The 24,981-nt window shown below is 41.2% G+C and overlaps 1 protein-coding gene and 1 pseudogene across 1 annotated transcript; both read right to left on the bottom strand.

The window, feature by feature from the left end:
• LOC133756400 (histone deacetylase 1-like) overlaps positions 1-13,115 on the bottom strand; it is a 38,201-nt pseudogene extending 25,086 nt beyond the window's left edge.
• LOC133753753 (histone deacetylase 1-like) lies at positions 12,815-13,723 on the bottom strand. The gene has a single exon (XM_062184472.1). The coding sequence runs from the start codon at positions 13,692-13,694 to the stop codon at positions 13,317-13,319; it is 378 nt and encodes a 125-aa protein (XP_062040456.1). The 5' UTR covers positions 13,695-13,723; the 3' UTR covers positions 12,815-13,316.
• Positions 13,724-24,981: the final 11,258 nt, after the last annotated feature.

Raw genomic sequence — 24,981 nt, 5'->3', positions numbered from 1 at the left:
AGTTCACCAACTCTGAACTTATTTAGTCAAGGCCATATCACAGTGGAGGTTCCTTCCTCCTTTCGGAGAAAGGCGCCTCCCTCCTTGATGGCCTGTTCCTTCTGCTGGGGTCTTGTTCACCAGGATCTTTCATTTAGGTTGCAAAACTCTTATTTTTATGACCAGCACATTTCTTCTTTTCTTACCTCCAGATCTACATAGGTGAAAGCCCTTACCTCAAAATAAGCGGGGGAAAAAATCTATTTTTTCCTTCAAATTCTAATTTTCTTTTCTTATTCTTTGTGCAGTAAATAATACTATTGCCTTCCTAGCTTATTGCTTTTGACAGAAACTCAGGAGTTCCATATACCTTTTTCCTTTACTTCTCCTATGATCAATTAACTACCAAACAACATTGATTCCATTTTTGAAGGAAGATACATTTATTTATTTGAAAGCTAGAGTTACAGAGAGAGAGAGTGGGAGAGACAGAAAGAAACAGACACACACACGCACACACACACAGAAGGAGAGAGAGAGCGAGAGAGAGAGAGAGAGAGAGAGACTTCCATCCTCTGGTTCACTCTTCAAATGGCCACAACGGACAGGGCTAGTCCAGCCTGAGGCCAGCAGCCTGGAACTCCATCTGGGAATCCCATGTGTATGACAGGGGCCCAAACACTTGGGACATCCTCCACTGATTTCCCAGACATATTAGCAGGGAGCTAGATCAGAAGTGGAGCAGCCAGTACTTAAACCCGTGCCCATATGGGATGCCAGCATCAGAGGTGGCGGCTCAACCTGCTGCACCATGTCACTGGGCTCCCAAATGACATCAACTCTATCTTTTAAATATCTTTAGAATCTGCGCATTTACAGTCTTCTCCACTGTCCCTTCCATGGTTTAGGTGAGCACCAGTTGTTCCCTGGGCTAGAGCAAACCTCTGCTCTTGGTTTCCCCATACTCCATGTATAATTCATATTACAATGAGAATTTCCATTTTCTGCAAACTCATTGTATAGAAATGAATTTCTGTTGTCCCTACAATAATCTTTACTAATCCTAAAAGACTTTTCATTCAGTCCTTGCATATCTTTTTCGTTTCATTATAAATTGCTCTCTCCATATGACCAATCCAACCATACTGACCTCTTTGTCTTAGTCTTTGAATCATAAATATATTTCCCCTCTAGTTCGTCCTAGTTTAATGTCCAATACTCTTTATATTCTCAGTTTGTATGCCAATTCTGGGAACTTCAACTCCCTTTGTTTTAAATTTTAATTGTACAGATTAGTTCCTCAATCACTGTTAGCCTTTCTTGACTATATATTTAAGGAGGGCAAGGTCTGTATGTACTCGGCTTTCCATTTTTTTCTAGAACCTGCAACAGTACAGTCACACTGAAGACACTCACTAAATATGTGTTGAATAAATGACTGATGGGACTGCTTTGCTCTGGTGGGAACTGTGTTCATTCTTGTAGACCAGCTGTCCCTACTCCTCTGCCAGCTCCTTGTCAGCTTGAAGCCTTGTCCCAATTATGAGAGAATACAGAGGAATACAGAAATAACTTACTACTCTTCCTTGTCCAGACACGCCCTGGACCGTGCATTTTTTTTAACAAGCTGTTGAGCCTTCATCAGTAAGAACGAGGAACAGAGTGGTTATTCTTACAGCCCAAAGAGATCCTGCTTCCTCCGTATTTATGAGGAAAATAGGGGTAAGTGTGCTGACTCTGGTCCTAATTAGAAGCATGAAAAACACAAATACCCATGCCATACTTGTCCTGTGTCTGAGAGTTTTCACGTGAGCATCAATTAGTGGCCAGGGAAGAAGTGCAGACTGTGTGGAATGGGGGTAGGAATGGAAAACGGAATGCTAGTGTTCTATCCAAAACAAATTTCTCAATTGTTTGACAGCTATTGGGCAAGAAGGAAAGATTTAGTCAATTTGTGTTTTTGTTTTCCACTTACGACCTGGAGACTTTTGGCAATCCATCACGGTGGTCAAAAGAGGTGGAGGAGACATTGCCATCGTTCCTTCTTTATGGCTATAAGGTCTAGCAGGCACAAAACAGAAACCACAGAACTTCGGCAAGGCAAGACTCTTGTCAATATATAGACATACCTCTACTTACACAAGCTAAAGTCAAATAACAAAACGTAGTAGTTAGACCAAGTGCTAAAACAAATTCCAGAAGATTAATGTTCAACATTTAACTTGATATAAAACATCTCTCTGTTGTTTTAATTCTTCAAAGCTTCAAAGTTTTCAAGATTTAGAAATTATATCTAAATTTCCCAACTGTGATCTCAGAAATGTTAGAAGTTTGAAGGCAGAGTTCACAGCTGGAGGGTATCAACAACACCATGAGTTCTGTTACAGGCCTATTCAGTTGAATTTTCATATTTTCTTTGAGAAGAAAAGCAGAAATATCAATTGATTTTATAGTTTCTCTTAATAAGAAACTTGTAAACAATATAAGCAAATTAAGGGGGAAGGGTTGTGAAGAACTGCAATATGTCTGAGATTGCTAATCTACGTACTTACAGATTAACAAACTAGCCTATGGGACTGGCGCCGTGACTCAATTGGTTAATCCTCTGCCTGCGGTGCCAGCTTCCCATATGGGCGCCAGGTTCTAGTCCCGATAGCTCCTCTTCCAGTCCAGCTCTCTGCTGTGGCCTGGGAGGGCAGTGGAGGATGGGCCAGGTGCTTGGGCCCCTGTGCCCACATGGGAGACCAGGAAGAAGCACCTGGCTCCTGGCTTTGGATCAGCACAGTGCACCGGCCATAGTGACCATTTTGGGAGTGAACCAGTGGAAGGAAGACCTTTCTCTCTGTGTGTCTCTCTCTCTCACTGTTTATAAATCTGTCAAATTAAAAAAATAAATTAAATAAAACTACCAAAGAAAATCTAAAAAAAAAATTAGCCTGCTATAATTTCCTGAGTGGTGGCAGAAGACATGAGACTCCTACTTCAGACACAAAGAAGTATTTGATTTGTAGCACAGAAAGCAGCTTGGGAGCTGTGTTTCCTAGGAATCTCTGCTTACCAAATCTACAGGGATAACTGAAGAGATTTAGTAGAACATGCACACACAGTAGGTTTATGTCACAGGTGAGAAATACCAGACTCCGGAAACTTCAGTGTCTTATAAGAGGCTGCAAGCATATTCATCTTCAGTACCAGAGAGAATACTATTGTAGATACCAATGCAGCCCATCCCAAGACATCCTTGAAAAGATAGCCCCAACGCTCAGAAGATATGGGGAAGTAAGACAGCCATCAGTGACTGTTAAATTAAGGGAAATGGCTTACTATTATATTTTCTCTCTTCCTTTTATTTGTCTTAACTTAAACCTATAAAGCACAAAGAACATTTAAAATCAAACTTTTTTTTTCTTTTTAAAATTAATGTGAATGATTAAATTGGGAGAGTCTTCAAAAAGTGCATGGAAAAATGTACTACAAAAAACTGCATAGATTTCAAAAATACTTTGCATCAAAGTAAGCTCATCTTTAATTTAAATGTTTTCCATGAATTGTTAAGTTCCCTCATATTTAGTTATAGCTTTTATTTGTCTTCCCTAATCATGCCCAACATAACATTTGCTTAGTTTATAATAAGGGCCCATAATCTTAGTCTGTATGAGCAATCAGACGGAGTCACATAAGCATTTAGGACATCAAGTGTGTGTATAGGTTCAAGAAATCATCAACTGCTGTCTCTACTCTGACTTTGACCACACACCTCATATCCAACTGTATTTCAGAGATATCATAGTAAAGAGAATTACTATTATTTTGTATTTGTACTATTCTTTTGTATTCTGCCACAGTGATGAAATTCGACAATGCTTTGCAGTAGCACTTTATCCATTGAAAGAAAAACAATTTTCTCATAAATGCTCATGTCTGTTTTGTCTCTCAGGGTATAAAGCCATGAAAAACATTTTTTTACCTATGGGAAATTGATACAACATAAACATGGGGCCTTCTCCTACAAAGTCCAAAAATGGGTAAGTAAAGGGCTCTCTGATAGAAAGATTGTTCATCCCAGAGAGGTTGAGTCCTTTGGAAGCATAATGCTTCTATGTAGTGCCTTCAAAGAGTTCATTAACCTGACACGAATAGACCATTCACTCTTACCCAGAGGATCTTGCTAATTAAATTATTCTGTTTACCCACCTATGTCCCAATTTTCTATGAAGACATGAATGCCTTGAGTCTCATTCCCCATGTCTTTGTTGAAAGCAGAGATGATTACAGATTTGCACGCTCAGATTTGTACTTCTGCTATGTATCTCAGATGTACTTGGACTTCTTAACCAATTTTGTTTTTAAAATTGTTGCAACAGTGTTACACTTTATAAAATCGGCCTTAGCCCAAGTGGAGGAATTTTAATGATTTTACAGTTATTTCCTTGCTCATTGAAAGTAGGAGGTAACTTATTTTTATCTTTGTTTGATTTCCAAACACTCAGGCTTCAAATGACACTTCTAACCTTGAGTTGCCTTGAATACTAAACATCAATAATAACGGTGTTCTTTATTTATTACGCGTGTATGCTATTGACTATACATATCTATAATCATTTTTCTACATAAATTTTGTTATCTTAGTTATTTCCTGCTAAAATATAAAAATTCCATCCTTCCTACCTAAGGGTAATTTCTATATCTGTGCTATACTTCTGTTGTACTGGCATCTCACATTATTAGAAAGTCTTCTTTCTCCTATATACTCGATCTTTCATTCTCCACCTATCCATCTCTTTGTCTACCACTATCTCAATCTCGATCTCTCTCTTTGTCTTTATCTCTCTCAACCGGAAATTTTCCAAAGACTTTAACTGTGTTCATATCTCCTCTATAAAGCAATAATGACAAATATTTCTTAGAAATATCATCTCCTTCCAGTAAATTCTCACACTATTTTCTCCACCTCATGACCCAATTTCTCAAAAGTATTTTCTCTGCCATTGCCTCTATTTCTTTACTTTCTTCCAATGTAGATTCATCTACATTAGACCATTGAAATTGTTCTCATTAAGACATTCATGACATTCAGGTCATAGCAGCTAGGAGAGATTTCCAGTTATTTTTGTAGAAGTCAACTCATCTGCTTTAGAGTTGTTTGACTATTATTTCCGATTTCTTTTCCCTTGGCAGTTAGTCTCTACCTTCTCCAGATTTTAACTCTTATTCTTCTGCTGTTTATTTTCTGTTTTCTTTTCAGGATTAGCCTCATCTACCTCAGACATGAAATGTTAATTCTAGGGATTCTCTTATTCGTACCATTTTCTCTTTTGTTGATCTCCAGCATTTCTTCAGCTTGAATGACAATGTATGTACAGCTAACTTAGCAACACAGAGCTCTAGCACAGATATCGTCTTATCAGACCCATATATTGAACTAACTTCTTGACATTTTTCTTTTGAACATTCCGTGCATCAACAACTGAAATAGCCTAATTAGAAGGTGCTTATGTTCCCTCACTCTTTCCCCACACTCTTCCAGAAGATCCCATCTAGCCTGTTTGCACCAGAGATCTTGAGTCACCTTTGATACCTCCCTTTCCCAAATCCATCAACAAGTCACTGATTTTTCCCTCCTTGATAGCTCTCATTATAGTCTAGCACCCTAGGTCGCAATCTCAATGTCTTTCTCAAAGATGACTGCTATAGACCTCCCAGTAGTCTGCCTTTTCTCTTGTTCCCTTCTAATCCATTCTGAAAACAAGAATTTCTAATATTTGTGACTCTTCAGAAAATTACCCATGTCATTTATGTGCCCTCCCAATGTCTTCGAAACAGAACCAAATGCTCCACATGACCAACCATGCCCTTTCTCAATATGCTTCTTTATCCTCTGGTTTCTGGCTATGCCGGTTCTTCTTTCAGCCTCTCATATTATGAATGCTCTTTGCTGCCAAAGTGAGTGAGCATGCACTGTTCCCTCTACCAGAATGTTCTGTGGCGTCACCTGGTTAACTCTGATCCTTAAGCGTGCAGAGCAACTGTCCCTTGATTAGGGAAGCCCCCCTTAACTCCATGACTACGACAGTTTTTCCTATCATGTGTTCCCAGGGCATGGTGTGCCTCTGTTGGGTAGCTCTTATCACAGTAGCAATTTTATACATTCACATGATTATTTTATGAATATTTACCCCTGCTTCCAGACTGCAATCTAAGCAAAATCATAGTTGAATAGTTGAGTCTATTTTCTGTTCATCCGGAACAATAACACTAAGAGGCATATGGGACAGACTTGGTAAATAATTGATGGACTAAGAAATTAAAAAACAAAAACAAAAAAAAAAAACTTTTAAAATGAAAGATTTGTAAAATAGCAGGAAAACAAGGAATCATAAAAGATGAAAAGAAAGAACATGATCAAAAAGAAGGAAAAAATAGTAGAAAAAGGAAAGCTTATTTGGTAATAATAATAATAATAATAATAATAATAATAAGTATTTGGTGTTTCCTGAATACCGTGTTAACTTATTTTTAAAAGCATTACACTTTAACCAAATGAAAAGATGAGCTATTTTGGTCTTTGTCTCATAGTTGATACAACTGGGTTGGGGAGTGCAGGGTCACAGCATATTTAGGGATTGTGACTTAAACTTAGGCCACAGTGCAGTTGGATGGGAGCAGTAACATCTAAAGTTCTCCAGCAGGGGCCAGCGCTGTGGCGCAGCAGGTAAAGCCACTGCCTGCAGTGCCTGCATCCCATATGAGCACCGGTTCGAGACTCAGCTGCTCCTCTTACAATCCAGCTCTCTGCTATGGCCTGGGAAAGCAGTAAAAGATGGCCCAAAGCTTTGGGCCCCTGCACCCATATGAGAGACTGGGACAAAGCTCCTGGCTCCTAGCTTCAGATCGGCGCAGCTCCAGCCATTGCGGCCATCTGGGGAGTGAACCAGCGGATGAAAGACCTCTCTCTCTCTTTATCTCTGCCTTTCCTTCTCTGTATGTGAACTGTGACTTTCAAGTAAAATAAATAAATATTTAAAAAATAAAAAATTTTAAAAAAAGTTCTCCAGCAGTGATGGAAAGCAGTTAATTGTGTGTCTCAAATTAGTAGAAAGGCTTATGAATATTCCCAAAGTAAAGAAACAATGAATGTTTGAGGTGATGGGTATTCTAATACCCTAATTTTATCATTATACATTGTACACAGGCATTGAAATATCACACTGTACCCCATAAATATGTACAATTATTATGTTTCAATTATGAATAAACATGCATATATTTAAAAAGAGTGACTTTAGATTTTTAAGCCCAAGAATATAATTTTGAATCAAATATTTTGGGAAATATACACGGAACTTCTAAATTTTTGGTAAATTTGCATTATCTTTTTTTTTTTTTTTTTTACTTAATTGACAGGTAGAGTTATAGACAGTGAGAGAGAGAGACACACAGAGAGAAAGGTCTTACTTCCGTTGGTTCATCCCCCAAATGGCCACTATGGCTGGAGCTACGCCGATCTGAAGTCAGGAGCCAGGTGCTTCTTCCTGATCTTCCATGTGGGTGCAGGGGCCCAAGTACTTGGGCCATCCTCCACTGACCTCCTGGACGACAGCAGAGACCTGGACTGGAAGAGGAGCAACCGGAACTATAGCCCGGCACCAATATGAGATGCAGGCGCTACAAGGCAGAGGATTAACCAAGTGAGCCACGGCACCGGCCCCATCATCTTTAAATTCTATTTTTCCACACACTTTGGAATCCCCTTTGTAGAATGCCTGAGAGCTTGTGTGCTCCCATAGGTGTATATTAAAATAACCTACTTGGGGCCAGCATTGTGGCGTAGCAGGCAAAGCCACTGCCTGCAGTGTCAGCATCCCATATCAGCACCAGTTCGAGTCCCGGCTGCTCCACTTTCTATCCAGCTCTCTGCTATGGCCTGGGAAAGCAGTGGAAGATGGTCCAAGCCCTGAGGCTCCTACACCCATGTGGGAGACTGGGAAGAAGCTCCCAGCACCTGGCTTTGGATGGGCATGGTTCCAGCCATTGTGGCCATCTAGGGAGTGAACCAGCAGATGGAAGATCAGCCCCCCCATCTCTCTTTCTGCCTCTCCTTCTCTCTCTGTGTAACTTTGACTTACGAATAAATAAATAAATCTTTTTTAAAAAATAACCTACTGTCCTTAGATATGTCAAACAGAAAAATTTGATTAAAAATGAGTAGGGGCCGGCACTGTGGCGTAGCAGGTAAAGCCGCCCCCTGTAGTGCCAGCATCCCATATGGGTGCCAGTTTGAGTCCCGGCTGCTCCACTTCTGATCCAGCTCTCTGCTATGGCCTGGGAAAGCAGTAGAAGATGGCCCAAGTCCTTGGGCCCCTGCACCCATGTGGGAGACCCAGAAGAAGCTCCTGGCTCCTGGCTTTGGATTGGCCTAGCTCTGGCCGTTGTGGTCATCTGGGGAGTGAAACAGCGGATGGAAGACCTCTCTCTCTCTCTCTCTCTCTCTCTCTCTCTCTCTCTCTGCCTCTGCTTCTCTGTAACGCTGCCTTTCAAACAAATACATAAATCTTTCAAAAAGATGTGAGTAGGATAACAATAAAATCAATGCTTTTTATTATAAAATAATGATTTTGTTCAAAAATTCATGTTAGGTACCAACAATGACTTTAATTTTTGAATGAATTAGAGACAGCATTAGACATTAAACTTTGATTTGATATCCTAATGAGACAACAAGCAATTTATCTTGTCATCCATTCCAAAAAAAAAAAAAATAGTAATCCACTTAAAAATGTTGATTTCTTTGGGTAAATGTGTCATCATAACCTGTTAGTAAAGATTCATCAAGTTAACCATTTTTCCACTCATACTCGAAATTTACCGTAAATTTTATGTTTGTTTGCTTCAATTATAGCAGAATTCATTTGGCTCTGATAGGTACTCTTTTCAAACTCATGCCTTTTTTTCCTTAGTGCCTCCAACTAGACCCTGTTCAAATGTGATGTAATAAATTATTACAAGATTATTTTGGCATACAAAGTTGAAATTAATGCATTTTTTCATAATATGCATCTTCCATGAATTTTTGGGAATACTGTTTCTTTTCAGTGTGAACATGATTTGGACTCATCCAGTGTTCAGACCCAGGTGCGTGCCAGTCTCCTCCGGGTACTTCCCCTGCATCAAGTCACATAAACCGCACATCAACTAGCAGTAAAGGGGTTGTTTTTATTTCTTTATAGAAGACAGAACTCGGTTGTGAAAGGTCTCAGCATTGGATGCAAAGTCATGCAATGAGTGAATACAGAGTCCAGGGTTAGTCTGACCCTGAACCACGGGGCTTCTAATTCCATATGCCTTGACAGAAGACTAATTATGGAGATGAGATGAGTGAAACGTGCCACTTCAGTAGCTAGACCTCTACGAATTTGAAACAGTTTGAAAGTTTTTTTCATGGCTCTCTCTTCCGTTAAAACTATTTGTTAACTAACTTGTATCTACCATCCTATACTTGGAAAAGTACTTTGCATACAACATTCCAGTTCATTATTATAGTCATCATTTAAAACAGCCAATATCACTTCCAATTTTTAGATTTATAAACTGGAGCGTTTATAAATGTTAACTGACTGTTCCGGTGTGTGTAATTGATGGAGTAGGAACATTTATAAATGTTTCCTCCAAACAAGATTGTTTATTGGTTGTTCAGTATAGACAGTTTTATAGAAGAAAGAAAGTTTGAGTATTCGAAAATGTTAACAGGGAAAAATTGCTGGTTTAATAAGGAAAGAAATATATTAATAATTCAAGATCCTATTTTCAAGAATTATATCTTTCTTGACAACCTTAGGATTGGAAAAGTAGAAATAAAAATAAACTTTACTTTTATCAGGACTGGCACTGTGGCATAGTAGGCTAAGCCTCCCTCTGTGGTGCCCACAACCCATTTGGGAGCTGGTTTGTATCCAGGATACTCCACTTCTAATCCAGTTCTCTGCTGTGGCCTGGGAAAGTAGTAGAAGATGGCCCAAGTCCTTGGGGCCCTGCACCTGTGTGGGAGCCCTGGAAGAAGCTCCAGGCTTCTAGCTTAGAATCTGCCTGGCTCCAGCCATTGCAGCCATATAGAAAGTGAACCAGTAGATGAAAGACCTTTCTCTTTCTCTCTCTTTCTCTTGATAATTCTACCTCTCAAATAAAATCTTTATTAAAAAAACCTTTACTTTTATAAGGATTGCTAGCTTTTTTCCTAATTTTATCAATCTCAATTCATATTCTTAGAATTGTTCATTTTAAGCCAGCACCGCGGCTCACTAAGCTAATCCTCCACCTGCGGTGCTGGCATTCAGGTTCTAGTCCCAGTCGGGGCACTGGTTCTGTCCCGGTTGCTCCTCTTCTAGTCCAGCTCTCTGCTGTGGTCCGGGAAGGCAGTGGAGAATGGCCCAAGTCCTTGGGCACCTACACCCACATGGGAGCCCAGGAGGAAGCACCTGGCTCCTGGCTTTGGATCGGCGGCGCGCCAGCTGTAGCAGCCATTTGGGGGGTGAACCAACGGAAGGAAGACCTTTCTCTGTGTCTCTTTCTCTCTCACTGTCTAAGTCTGCTTGTCAAAAAAAAAAAATTGTTAATTTTAACCAGTTATTAATGGGCACAAACCAAAGAAAAACTAGGCAGGTCTTTCCTGACAACATGCCTATTGTTATTAAGAAACTACTGGGAAGCCTGATAACCATGATAAGAACATATTATTTCTGGGGCTGGCGCCATGAGGCAGTAGGTTAATCCTCCGCCTGTGGTGCTGGCATCCCATCTGGGCGCCAGTTCTAGTCCCAGCTGCCCCTTTTCCAATCAACTCTCTGCTGTGGCCTGGGAAAGCAGTAGAAGATGACCCAAGTGCTTGGGCCCCTGCACACACGTGGGAGAACAGGAGGAAGCTCCTGGCTCCAGGCTTTGGGTCAGCGTAGCTCCAGCCATTGCGGCCAACTAGTGAGTGAACCAACGGAAGGAAGACCTTTCTCTCTGTCTCACCCCTCACTGTCTGTAACTCTACCTTTCAAGTAAATAAATAACATCCTAAAAAAAGAGCGTATTATTTCCAGAAGACTCATAGTACCATAAAGAAATTAGTCTAAATTTGAATTTTCAAGTCAAATTGAAGAGCTCACTGTTTTTACATTTGTAGCAAGCACATGTCTCCAGCATGGATGAACTACTTTTCCCTATATATCAGGTTTTTTTTTTTGTTTTTTTTTTTGTTTTTTTTTTTTTTGGTTTTTTTTGATAGGCAGAGTGGACAGTGAGAGAGAGAGACAGAGAGAAAGGTCTTCCTTTTGCCATTGGTTCACCCTCCAATGGCCGCCGCGGCTGGCATGCTGCGACCGGTGCACCGCGCTGATCCGATGGCAGGAGCCAGGTGCTTCTCCTGGTCTCCCATGGGGTGCAGGGCCCAAGGACTTGGGCCATCCTCCACTGCACTCCCGGGCCACAGCAGAGAGCTGGCCTGGAAGAGGGGCAACCGGGACAGGATCGGTACCCTGACCAGGACTAGAACCTGGTGTACCGGCGCCACAAGGCAGAGGATTAGCCTAGTGAGCCGCGGCGCCGGCCATATATCAGTTCTTAAAAGCCTTCTTCAGGATTGAGGGAAGAAAAACTGTTTTCCTGCTGGTTTGAGAGAACACCTGATTTCTCTTTTTTTTGGGGGGGGGGTGGGATATAGAAAGGTACCATTTTATTACAAAGAGTCGCACAAAAATGAAAATAGTATCTCAAAAAGGAAGCTAGGCCACCAGCCTCCACCTGCAGAGCTGGGGAAGACCGAGGGCGGGCAGCACTAGTTTTGGGGCTCACCTGAGGCCAGCGGGATGGTATGATGAGAACAGAACCAACCTAAAAATGGCTAATGTCACCTTAGGGGCTGGAAAGAATAGGAAGTCCCTGAGGACCCAGCCACCCCTACCCTCCTAAAATGTTCAACAGGGGGCACCTTTCCATACCTGGTAGGGAGACACCTTGGTGTGTCTTGTAGCTCCCTTCTACCCACACCTGGAGCCTTTTGTGGTTCAAAATCGAACTGGGGAGGGATGGCTGGCAGGGCAGCGGCTATAAGAGTTTACCCAGCTTGACTACCCTGGCCTCAGGGCCTTGGTTCTTGTCTAGTCCTCGGGATATTTATATTTAATATATTTTTATATAAATACACAGAAATAGAAAATATAAAATCTTGAGGGGTTAAGGGAGAAAGGTGGGAAAGCTGGCCAGGAGCCAGATCTGGAGACGTCTGCTCAGGCCAACTTGACCTCCTCTTTGACCCCTTTGGCTTCTGGCTTCTCCTCCTTCGTTTTCTCCTCTTCTGTGACTTCTTTCTTCTCTTCGGCATCTTTCTCTTTTTCATCTTCTGTTTTGACTCTCTTGGCTTTCTTGAAGTTGGAAGAATTCTTGCGCCCGCCCTCTCCCTCCTCATCGGAGTCAGAAAACTCCTCCTCACAGGCAATCCGTTTGTCAGAGGAACAGATCGAGATGCGCTTGTCAGGGTCTTCTTCATCCTCATCGTCACTGTCCTCCGGGATGGCATCCTCAGGAATCGCCTGCATTTGGACCCCAGGCGCGTGCCGCAGCATCCTCAGGTTCTCGAACAGCTGCTGTGTGATCTTTTCCAGATACTCATTAGTGTTCTGGTTCGTCATATTGGAAGGACTGATGTGAAGCTTAAAATCTGGCCCAAAGTATTCGAAGTAGTCATTGTATGGAAGCTCAGTAGGGATCTCTGTGTCCAGGGCCACAGCAGTTTCGTATGTCCAGCACCAGGCGACATTGTGGATGGTGTAACCGCCTCCTCCCAGCATCAGCATGGGCAGGTTGAAGCTCTTGACAAATTCCACACACTTGGCGTGCCCTTTGACGGTCAGATTGAAGCAACCCAGCCGATCCCCAGACAGGGAGTCTGAGCCACTCTGTAAGACCACGGCGCTAGGCTGGAACATCTCCATCACTTTGGACATGACCGGCTTGAAAATGGCCTCATAGGACTCGTCGTCAATCCCATCTCAGAGCGGGTAGTTAACAGCATAATATTTGCTTTTGCCAGCCCCAATATCCTGTAGGTCCCCAGTTCCTGGGAAGTACTCTCCATACTTATGAAAGGACACGGTCATGACCCGATCTGTGGTATAGAAGGCCTCTTCCACGCCATCGCCGTGGTGAATATCAATGTCAATATACAGCACCCTCTGGTGATACTTTAGCAGTTCCAGGATGGCCAAGACGATATCATTGATGTAACAGAAGCCAGATGCCTCGGACTTCTTTGCATGGTGCAGGCCCCCAGCCCAATTCACAGCGATGTCCGTCTGCTGCTAATTAAGTTTCACAGCACTTGCTACAGAGCCACCAGTAGACAACTGACAGAATTCAAACAGGCCATCAAATACTGGACAGTCCTCACCAACGTTGAATCGCTGCATCTGCTTGCTGTACTCGGACATGTTATCTGGATGAATGGAGCTCAAGAACTTTATGTAGTCGTCACTGTGGTACTTGGTCATCTCCTCGGCATTGGCTTTGTGAGGGCGATAGATTTCCATTTTCTGGTAGAGACCATAGTTGAGCAGCAAGTTGTGAGTCATGCGGATTCGGTGAGGCTTCATTGGATGGCCTTGTCCATAGTAGTAATTCCCAACATCACCGTCGTAGTAGTAACAGACTTTCCTCCTGGTGCCTTGAGTCTGCGCCATCTTGCTCGGCTCCTGTCCCTCCCGTCGGTGGGTCCCTGATTTCTCAATTTCTAAAGATAATTTGGAAATCTCAATCCCTAAGAAGTTAACTTCTTGCCTATTCCCATCCCTGGTCAATGAAAAATGTATATTTTTTTAAATGGGACAAAATCTGGCAGCAATTTTCCAGCTCAGGAAATCAATTGGCACACAGTCAAGAATGAGAAGGGAGGGGAGAAACGAACATGGAGATGGACAGTTTCAGAAGCTCCATTTTGATAAAAGCAGAAACAAATGAAGCTGCAGCAGAGCTAAGTGTGAAAAATAGATTGGATGAGGACATCAGGGAAAGAAACACTAAAAGTTAAATACTGAGAAATCATACCCTGTTTTCCTTCCAATATGACCATGATCTCAGTATCATCCACTTGAATCTTTGGACTTTATCTCATTCAGGTTTCTCAGAAGATGATGAAATCCACGGGTTCCTTTGATTTAAAAAAAAATGCAATTCTCCTACAAATGCTGTCTATTATCTTAAAATTGGGGAAAGCTTTCAAAGGTTGTCTTTTTAGGTATTCCTACCAACTTCGGCATTCTTTAACATAGAGAAAAGTGAGTTTCAAACTTGCCTCATGCGTACAACCCATCTCCTCTCCTTCCTCTCCTCATTGCATATGGCAAAGCATAAGTGGAAAGAATCTGTTTTAGGAAGAAAGGCAGGGGCTGGCGCTATGGCGTAGCAGATAAAGCTTCCGCTTTCAGTGCCCACATCCCATATGGGTGCCCGTTCAAGTCTCAGCTGCTCCACTTCCAATCCAGCTCTCTGCTATGGCCTGGGAAAGCAGTGGAAGATGGCCCAAGTCCTTGGGCCCCTGCACCCATGTGGGAAAACCCAGAAGAAGCTACTGGCTCCTGGCTTCGGGCCGGCGTAGCTCTGGCTATTGCGCCAATAGGGGAGTGAACCAGCAGATGGAAGACCTCTCTCTCTCTCTCTCTGCCTCTCCTCTCTCTGTGTAACTCATTCAAATAAATAAATAATTTAAAAAAAAAACAATAGGGCTAAGCTGAGAAGATGATACTTGCTGTGGCAAAAACAAGTTGCATCAAAATGGTCTTTTTTCTGAAGCAAAGAACAATCAAGAGAGAATGGAAGTCAGACAGACGTCTTGTTTTTCTATGGGCCAAAACCACAAAATCAAAGCCCTGTCATCTCCCCAAGCCCTTCTGAAACTTCATTGTCAACAAATTGTCATTTGTCTAACTGTTAGTGCTGACTCTATGGAATTCATTTCCCTTTGGAGTATAGGAGAATGCAACGGCTGAGAGGCCATAGTTTTGTTTTTGTTTTGCTGTTTAGTTTTTTGTTTTTGTTTTTGTTTTCTACAGAGAAGAGGATTAGTATCCTACTTCTAACACAAGGCAGATGTTCTGGAGAAACTGGTTTACACATTTGCTTTAGGCGATTGGTTTATAGGCTCCAACCCTCGAGAAATAATGCTCGTCTTGCAGAATCGTTAAGTGTATAAAATGAGATAAAATACAGAAAACTCTTAAGTTGTAGTTGTTAGTTCTGCTGATTTTTTAAAAAAAAAATGTAGCTATTGATGATGTTGATAACAAGAAGGAGGAGGAAAAGGAGAAGGAAGAGGGACAGGGAGCGGAGGGGGAGTGAAGAGGGGGGAAGAAAGTGTAGGAGGAAGAGAAAAAAGAAAAGTAAGAACCAAGAAAGCAAACAAAGTGAAGTCACAATTGCAGATTTGCTCTACTAGTATGTCCCTGGCTCCACGCTTATAATCCCAGAATCCTATTCCACTTTGGACTCACAGACAGAGCTAGCCATATGTGAAATCATGACTCTGCTTTCCTTCTCCCTCATTCCTGACAATCACCCCTTCCCTAAGCAGTCAGTTTTACAGTCTTCTTGGTGGCCCTTGTCCATCATGACCACTCCTGTTCTAAGAGCTTGACGATCTCAAGTTGCTCCTTGACCCTTTGGTGTCATTTCTCTCAGATCTCTGTATTCAGCAGCCAGTAACTGCAGAATCACCAGAAAAAATGGTGGTGTTTCAAGACTAATGTCTAACAAAAACTTTAATATTTTACTTGGCTATAGGCATATGCTTTTTAAATGATTGTATAAATCAGAGTTCAACCAGTAAGACATGCAGTCACACTCTGGCACATGCAAGGGATTGGTTCTAGGAACCCTGCACCTGCTGCCACAAGTAACCAAATCTACAGACTCTCTTGAGTTCCTTTATATAAAACAATTTATCATTTGCATAAACCCATGCACAACCTTTCAAATAGTTTAAATCATTTCCACATTATTTATCATTCATAATAAAATGTAATACTTTGTTAGTAGCTCTTATAGCGCTGTATTGTTTTGGGAATAATAGCAGGAAAAAAGTTTTTACACATTCAATACAGAAAAATAAATTAAGCATTTTAATCCATGGTTGATCTGATCTGTGATCTGGCACTGCTGATCTGGAGAAGCTAATATACTTGTACATGCTAAGCTATTTAGTGCAAGGGATTGGCTTACAAACATCGGGGTGACCAAGGACATCTGAAATCTGAAGCACAGGCTGTCAAGAAGAACAAGCTGGCACTCCTGGGCGTGAGCTGAGGTTGCTGCAAACAAAATTTCTTTTTCTGGGGTTCCTCAGGTCCTTCAACTCTTTGGGCCATGCCTACCCAGACAGATTATCTCCCTTCTATAGAGTTAACTGATGATGAACTTTAATCACCTCTACAAAAAGCCTTTATACCATACCTAGATTAATGGGTGATTGAATTACAAGAGATTATAGCATGCCAAAATTGACATATACTTACCATCACAATCTGGTCCTTATCAATTTGACATCTATATACATCTCAGACTAGATAGACTTCACATCCAGATAAGGACAATGACAGACATACTTCCATACATGCCATTGGAAATACACTCTTTCCCCAGGAGAAAATGGAAAGTCCTTGTGTTATAGGCATTCCTTTCCTTTCATTTTTGTACCTTAAATACTGTTAAATAAAAGTAATGATTATGAATGCATATTTTAATTGATAATAAGAGGAAAGATAAAGAATAAAACCAAAATATTTGGTTTTATATATATATAGACACAAATTTATTCACAATAAAAAGAAGTCATCATTTTACATTTATAACCAGCTTCCACTACCCATTCTCCATTTGTACCTTTACTAAGAAGGCATCTCAGCTGGTTATGATTCTTTGCTTCATCGAGTGACCAAAACCTTCATTCTTGAAACATCTAGACAGTTAGGAGTCCTTGCTGAACTGTGCTATTTAGTTTTCGATTGACTTGAAATCCTAGGACAGGATTGTACCAAGAAATGTCCCAAGGGGTCTCCTGCATTCCAAATATACTCTGCCATGTGCCCATGAGTGGAGTGGCAACTCCATTTTCCTTAGGTATTCAGGATCAGCAACTCCAAGCAGCACTGTCACTTCTTTGTTACCTGTTAATCCAGAGGCAAGAGAAGTTCAAAGTGGCCAGTTGCCCATCTTAATTCCTAGTTTAATGAAGTCAGTGTTGTTGATCCTGATGGAAACCAGCAGTGCCAAAGATCACAGGAATGGACAGCACATGTTTTTCTTGTGGATTCCTAGCCCTAACGGTGAATGGTGTCACCTTCATTTCCACCTCTTGGTTCCTGGACTCATGACTCTTGGCAGAGGAAGAAACGGCATCATATATTAAATGCTGACTTCAAGAATATTTGCAACCACATGGAGATCACTGCCCCAACTCTTTAAGACATTGCCCCTTAGCCAACGCTGTGATCGAGTCTTCAAAATGACATGCTGTCATCTAACCAAGTCAGCTGTTTCAGGATGGATTATGGGGCGCATTGTAAGATCTGTGAATTCCATGAGCATGGGCCACATGTCATTTGCTGTGACCTGAACTCCTTAATCAGAATCAGTGCCGAGGGAAAGCACAATAATAATGAATCAGGCATTCTGTAGGTCAACCAATGGTAGATTGGACAGAAGCATTGTGTGTCGGTGAGGGAAATGCATATCCAGGAAAAATGTCCATTCCAGGAAGAGCAAGCTGCCACCCCTTCCCCCCGTAATGTAAGTAGTTCAGGGAATCAAGCTGTGATCAGCGAGCTGTTCCAGATAGGGCATTCAGTGTTATTCTCTAATGTTGGCCCACTGGGCATTCAATGGTGGCTATTGCTAGTCTGGCCTCATTCCGGCTGTTTCTCTTTACAGGCAAACAGCCAAGTGCCCACATGTCTGTCCACTTTGAGGATTTTCTTTCATCGTGGTCTTGAAAGAACGATTCAGGAAGACTGCCGTCCTGCAGCTGTGAAAGCTTAGACAGTTCCTGTGTATCATAGAAAACCATCTGTAACCAGGCCTGATGTTCTTTTTCTCCGTCAGTTGATTGCTTGGACTCTCCATGAGACCAGCAGTACAGGCTAAGAGAGAGAAGGTCAGTTAGCAGGAATAGAGGTCATGGGCATGGGAGCAGTTTTTTCACATTGCTAGCTCATCTGTGCCTTCAGGCCAGTGGTTGAACATTTAGAAAAGGACCTTGGAATGTAGAAATTCTCACACGGTTCATGAGTTTTGCCAGAACATGCTGGCAAAATAGGAAATGGAGAAATGAGCTTCAGCAGTAACTTATTAAAAATGGTGTTAGAGGATGTATCACGAATAAAAATGGCCCTGCCTTTCATAATTATTCATCTTTTCCTCTTGGGTGTTGCTTTTCCTTGAAAACAAACTCAGATTTAAAAAAAATAGATATTTCTATTTGAAAGGGAGAGTGACAAGGAGAGATAAATCTTCCACCTGTTGATTCACCCCTCAAATGGCTGCAATGGCCAGGTCTGGACCAGGACAAAGTCAGGAGCCTGGAGCTCCATCTGGTCTCCCACATGGATGGCAGGAACTCAGACAATCAGGCCATCATTTGCTGCCTTCCCAAACGCACTAGCAGGAAGCTAGATAGGAAGTAGAGGAGTTGGAACTTAAATTAGCATTCTGATATGGGATGGGGGCAACCCAAAAAGCTGTTTAATTCACTGTACCAAAGCCTCTTCCCTACCTACAATGCTGGCTAAAATCATATCCCAGACCCATCTCCTAAGACAAACATAAAATGTTTTATGATGCCATAATTTTTTTTTTAGTTGAGAGTTGAAAATATCTATTTTACCCTTGATTTTCCAAGTCTTTTCAACATATGCCAAACCTCCATTGCAGTTGAATTTTGAATATAACTTTTATTAGTGAAAATATGTGTCTTCAGGAATTAGTGGAGGATGGAGTGAAATTTCCACTCCACCAGTCATGCACGCAGTGCTTACCACTTCCCAGTTAAATTGGTGAGATTTGAAAAAAAAAAAAAAGATTTATTTACTTAATTGAAAGGCAGAGTGACAGAGAGAGGGGAAGAAACACAGAGAGGTATATTTCATCCTCTGGTTTACTCCCCAAATGTCTGCAATGGTTGGGGCTGGTCCAGTTGACAGTAAGGAACCCAGAGCTCTATCAAAGTGTCAGGGGACCAAGTACGTGGACCATCTTCACTGTCTTCCCAGGTGCATGAGCAGGGAGCTGCATCAGAAGTGGAGCAGCTGCATTTGAATCAGCACTTTTGGCTCTCTGAGACACAATGTGGGGCCAAGGGGTACTTTGTTTGCTGTTCCTACACAGGACAGTGGGTGGAAGACTTATAGATACAACCACCTAATATTTTAGACTTTTATTTTGCTCAATATTACATGTCTTAAATTCTCCTTTATTTGAAGCTTATTAAATAAAGAATACTTGGCTTGTTTTCTTTGTTAGTGATGAAATTGCATCTAGAGTCAATTTTTAAAAATATTTATTTATTTATGTGAAAGGCAAAGTTACAGAGAGGCAGAGAGAGAGAGAGAGAGAGAGAGAGAGAGAGAGAGTGAGGTTACTCATCTGCTGATTCACTCCTCAAATGGCTTGCTGATCCAAAGCCAGGAGCCTGGAGCTTCTTCCAGGTCTCTCATGTAAATGCAGAGGCCCAAGAACTCGGATCATCTTCTACTGCTTCCCCAGGCCCTAGCAGAGAGCTGGAACTGAAGTGGAGCAGCTGTGAATCAAATCAGCACCCATATGTGATGCTGCCTGCAGGTTGCAACTTTACCCACTCTGCCACCGTGCCAGCCCCTAGAGTCAGTTTATAACTAGAAAATATATAATACCATAGTTGAAGCAATAGGAAGTTACTCATAACAGAATTCAACTACATTAAATAACTTACAAATATCCATGCAACTGAAGACTTTACTTCAATAATATAATAAAAGTCATAACTAGAAAGCTCAACTACTTAGCTTAAGAATATATGCATATTCAACCTACCATTGCTACATTAAATTTTGATTGAGATATATTTAAATATCTATTCAGGAAGCCATGATTTAATTGTTTCCTGCAAATACAAATTCAACTTTGTTAACAAGTTTTAACATCCTTTGTGACATACAAATAGATTTTTATCTTCAGAATTTATAAATTTCATATTCAACACTTTATGTAGATCATCCAGAATTTTTGAAGCTATATAACACAACTCAGTTATTATTTTTGTGTCATTTTACAAATTATCATGTAGGGGCCAGCACAGTAGTGTAGTGGCCCAAGTCTCTGCCTGTGGTGCAGATGGACACCAGCTCTAGTCCCAGATGCTCCTTGTATGGCCTGGGAAAGCAAGGGAAGATGGCCCATGTGCTTGGTCCCCTGCACCTATGAGAAACCCAGAAGAGGCTCCTAACTCCTGGCTTCAGACTGGCCCAGCTGTGATCTTTGTAGCTATTTAGGTAGTGAACCATCAGATGAAAGACTTCTCTTTTTGTCTCTCCCTCTCTCTGTCTGTAACTCTACCTCTCAAATGAATAAATAAATAAATCTTTAAAAAGATTTTGTAGTATATGAGAAGCCTTCAAAAAGTTTGTGGAAATGGCTATTATGTTTTAATTCCATTTTCCATGAATTTTTAGAATTATCCATGTGTGTAGTAACATATTTTTATCACAGAGATCTGTATTTTTCTCAGCAGATATTTTTAAACATTTTATTAGTGTATAATTGGCACACTGGAAAATTTGGCCATAACAAGCATGTAATCCAATGATTTTCAGTGAATTTACTGAGTTGTGCAACCCACAATCTAATTTTAGAACATTTTCATGACCTAAAAAGATCCCTATTCACCATTCTTAGTCAATCTTTGTTCCCATACCCAACTTCTGATTAAATTTACAGCCCTATAGGTGTGCCTTTTCTAGAAATTTATACACATGCATAGTCTTTGGCATCAGCTTCTAGGATAATGTTTTTGAGTTTCAGCCAATGTGTAACATGCATTAATAGCTTATTTTTCTTTACTGCTGAATCGCATGCCATAGTGTGGATATAAAACATTTTGTTTGTTCATTTTTAGTTGCATGTTTCTATTGTTGCAAGTTTATCATTTATGAATGATGCTGTTTTAATGATTTGTGCTGAAGTCTTTATGTGATTATGTATCTTATTTGGAGGGTAGTGATGGTTTATAACTGGTCATTAATGATAAGTTCATATTTAGCTTTTGACAAACCATGGAAGAGAATGCCTAGTTTGCATTCCCACCAAGAATGTATGAGGATTCATACAGCGCACCGCGCTGATCCCAAGGCAGGAGCCAGGCGCTTCTCCTGGTCTCCCATGGGGTGCAGGGCCCAAGCACTTGGGCCATCCTCCACTGCACTCCACTTCTGATCCAGCTCTCTGGTAATGCTCCTGGGAAAGCCACGGAGGATGGCCCAGGTGCTTGGGCCCCTGCTGCCCACGTGGGAGACCCAGAAGAAGCTCCTGGTGCCTGGCTTCGGCCTGACTCAGCCCTCTTCATTGCAGACATTTGGAGAATGAACCAGCAGATACAAGATACCTCTCTCCCTCTCCCTCTCCCTCTTCTCTCTCTCTCTCTCTCCCTCTTCTCTCTCTCTCTCTTTCTCTCTCTCTCCCTCTCCCTCTCAGTATCTTCCTCTCTCTCTGTAACTCTGCCTTCCAAATAAGTAAAATAAATTAAAAAATAAAGAAGACTGAACCTATGAGTTTTTAGTTCCCAGTAGAAACGTAATATTCACATCTTTCCCTCCCTCCCTTTTTCTCCTTCCTTCCTTCTTCCCTGCCTTCCTTTTCTATCTTTCCTTCCTTTTTCTTCTCTTTTAGTTATTTTTATCATCTTTCTCCTCTTCATCTTCCTCCTCCTTCGCCTCCTCCCTTTCTTTTTTCTCTTTCCCTAACTCCTCCCAAGAAAAATGAAAGTCAACATCCTGAGTTAAAGTACCCCAGACTTCAAATAAAGATGGTAGCCTCATACTAATGTCTGAGTTGAAATGTGAGCACAAGATATTCATAAACTTTGTCATTGATCTCAGATCTAAAGCTGCAGAATCTCTCAATTTTAAATATTTAAATACAGGGCCGGCACAGTGGCTTAATAGGCTAATCCTCCCCCTTGTGGCGCTGGCACACCGGGTTCTAGTCCCGGTTGGGGTGCCGGATTCTATCCCGGTTGCCCCTCTTCCAGGCCAGCTCTCTGCTGTGGCCCCGGAAGGCAGTGGAGGATGGCCCAAGTCCTTGGGCCCTGCACCCGCATGGGAGACCAGGAGAAGCACCTGGCTCCTGGCTTCGGATCAGTGAGATGCGCCGGCCGCAGCGGCCATTGGAGGGTGAACCAACGGCAAATGGAAGACCTTTCTCTCTGTCTCTCTCTCACTATCCACTCTGCCTGTCAAAAAAAAAAAGAAAAAAATATTTAAATACAGTTATGAATTCTAGGTTAATATTCGGAATAAGATTTTATGAAGATGAAATAATTCATTACAAAAATATATGCTGATGAGTCTTAGCTTTTTTTTTTTTTTTAACAGGCAGAGTTAGACAGTGAGAGAGAGAGAGAGAGAGAAAGGTCTTCCTTTTTTCCATTGGTTCACCCCCCAAATGGCCGCTACGGCCAGCGTGCTGCACTGATCTGAAGCCAGGAGCCAGGTGCTTCCTCCTGGTCTCCTAAGCAGGTGCAGGGCCCAAGCACTTGGGCCATCCTCCACTGCACTCCCAGACCACACAGAGAGCTGGACTGGAAGAGGAGCAACTGGGACAGAATCTGGCGCCCCAACCAGGACTAGAACCTGGGATACTGGCACCACAGGCAGAGGATTAGCCTAGTGAGCCGCAGCGCCGGCCAAGTCTTAGATTTAAACATGGCTTCAATATTCTCTTTATTTTCTTGTCATTAAAATTTCTTAAACTTTCACTTAAGAAGTAAATTTTAAAAATAATCAGTGCAGTGGTGCAACAGATAATTTATCTGACTAAGAATCAGAAAAATAATTTTGACCTTACCTATGCACTATGGGGCTGACACCATACTGTGTACAGTGACAGGTACAATGTGTTAGGATTTGTGCTCTGCTATAAAGAAATAGGCAAAGGAATGGCAAGAAACAAAAACAACAAATATTCAGCAATGGATGGTAAGTGGAAAAGCACTAATAAATCAGAGATGGATGAAAGTATTCCCATTTGGGATGGTTAAAAATTTTTACAGCTTGAATAATAAAATTGATTTAATTTTATTTGCATTTGTTAGAAGTATACTATTTTCAGCTCTTCCACTACTCTCTGTCCCAAGGTGGGGATGGGGCTACACTTGGCTTAGCTTAACTAGTGCCTCTATTTTATATAAAAGTTAGTGTGAATAATACACAGTTTTTAAACTTCATTTACCTTAAAATCTGTGGAACAACTTGAATTATTAATCAAACTTTGGTTTGGCACCCTCAAAAATGAATTTTTCCCCAGGTGATTTTTTCATTTGGTTTTGAAATCACAGTCTAATTTTAAGAAAAAAAGTTAACCCATATGTTTTTATTCATCAGCTGTTAAGTTGTTAAAGGTCATTATTATATTTAATGGATATTTTATGTTCTGAAGAAGTATTTTAAGCTATTTCAATGAGAATGTTATTCTCATTATAAAACACAATGATTATTTTGCAGCCACAGGATTATCAAGCAACCTGGAAGAAAGAAAAATCTGGAGTCTTGCCTCTTGAAACATTTTCCTTCTTGTGCACATTGATACCCATGCCCAAGACCCTGAGTACAGCTGATTAGGTTCTGATTCTGATACAGAAATTAGACAGGAGAGAGAAAAGGAGCTGGACACAAACCAGTATAAGGGCACTTGTGGAATAGCTTCCTTTGCCAATTATGAACGAAGAAGTTTCATGGCTGAGTCCAGTAGGAGTGTGCAAAATCTCCAGGTTTGTGTTATGTCCTTGTGATGGCATCCAGGGAAATTATTTGAGATGCATCTAATGATGAAACCAAGCCCAAATATGAGATATGTACAAAGGAAAGAAAAAGCTCCACTTAGAATCACGGAAGAGATGGAATAAGATGAGTCGTCCCCTTCCTAGTCAGAGGAAGTCAGCCCTGACATAGTGAGTGTCAATACCGGGGTTTACAGAATGAATCTTTGAATCAGCATCATGTATCTATCCATCGACCCTGCTCAGACCAAACCAGCCTCGGCTATGGAGGAGGACTGTGAGAAGGGAGCAGCCAGAGACGCTGTGCTCCATGCAGGCAGTTGGTTGCCCGTGGCATCAGGACCCAATTCATCCTGAGAAACTGCACAAACCTGTGCTTCGTATCTGGCATGCCGTGACTAAGTGCATCCCCTGTAACAACTCAAATCACCCCATGAAGGGTAGCACGACAATTTTCTGCTACTGAACATTGGTGATCAAGTTTATTAGATTCTGTCTAGAGATTCAAATTTTGGGGGGGTGGTAGTTGGAAGCTCATAGACTAGATATATTTGTAAAACCCTTAAATATGGACTCAACTTATTCTCCATCTCATCTACACAGACTAAAAGAGACAGAGTAAGAAGAACCTTTACACCATCTTCATGATCAATTCCAAAATGAATCCATGAAAGGAAATCTGAATTTGGTTGTGTCATCCACAGTGTAATGTAAAGTAGACAAAATATTCTTATGCACTCCCTTTGGTATAAATTTTCCTGAATAATATCAATTTAAAACTTTTTTGTTCACTGAATGAAAAAATGTGAAGGCAAGTTTTCCATATTTTCATTTTTAATATATTGTTCTTAAGGGATAGATCATAATTGCATGCACATCTATGGGTACAATGTGATGTTTCAATCTATGAAGGGTCTTTAGAAAATTCATTGAAAAATATATTGTGAAAAATG

Source organism: Lepus europaeus, chromosome 3 (genome assembly GCF_033115175.1).
Source record: "Lepus europaeus isolate LE1 chromosome 3, mLepTim1.pri, whole genome shotgun sequence".
NCBI lineage: Eukaryota > Metazoa > Chordata > Mammalia > Lagomorpha > Leporidae > Lepus > Lepus europaeus.
The sequence above is the reverse complement of the archived record's forward strand: the minus strand, read 5'-3'. Positions and strand labels throughout refer to the sequence as shown.

Excerpts from the sequence above, each read along its gene's own strand:
- LOC133753753 (XM_062184472.1), bottom strand. The coding sequence starts at position 13,694 with ATGGCGCAGACTCAAGGCACCAGGAGGAAAGTCTGTTACTACTACGAC.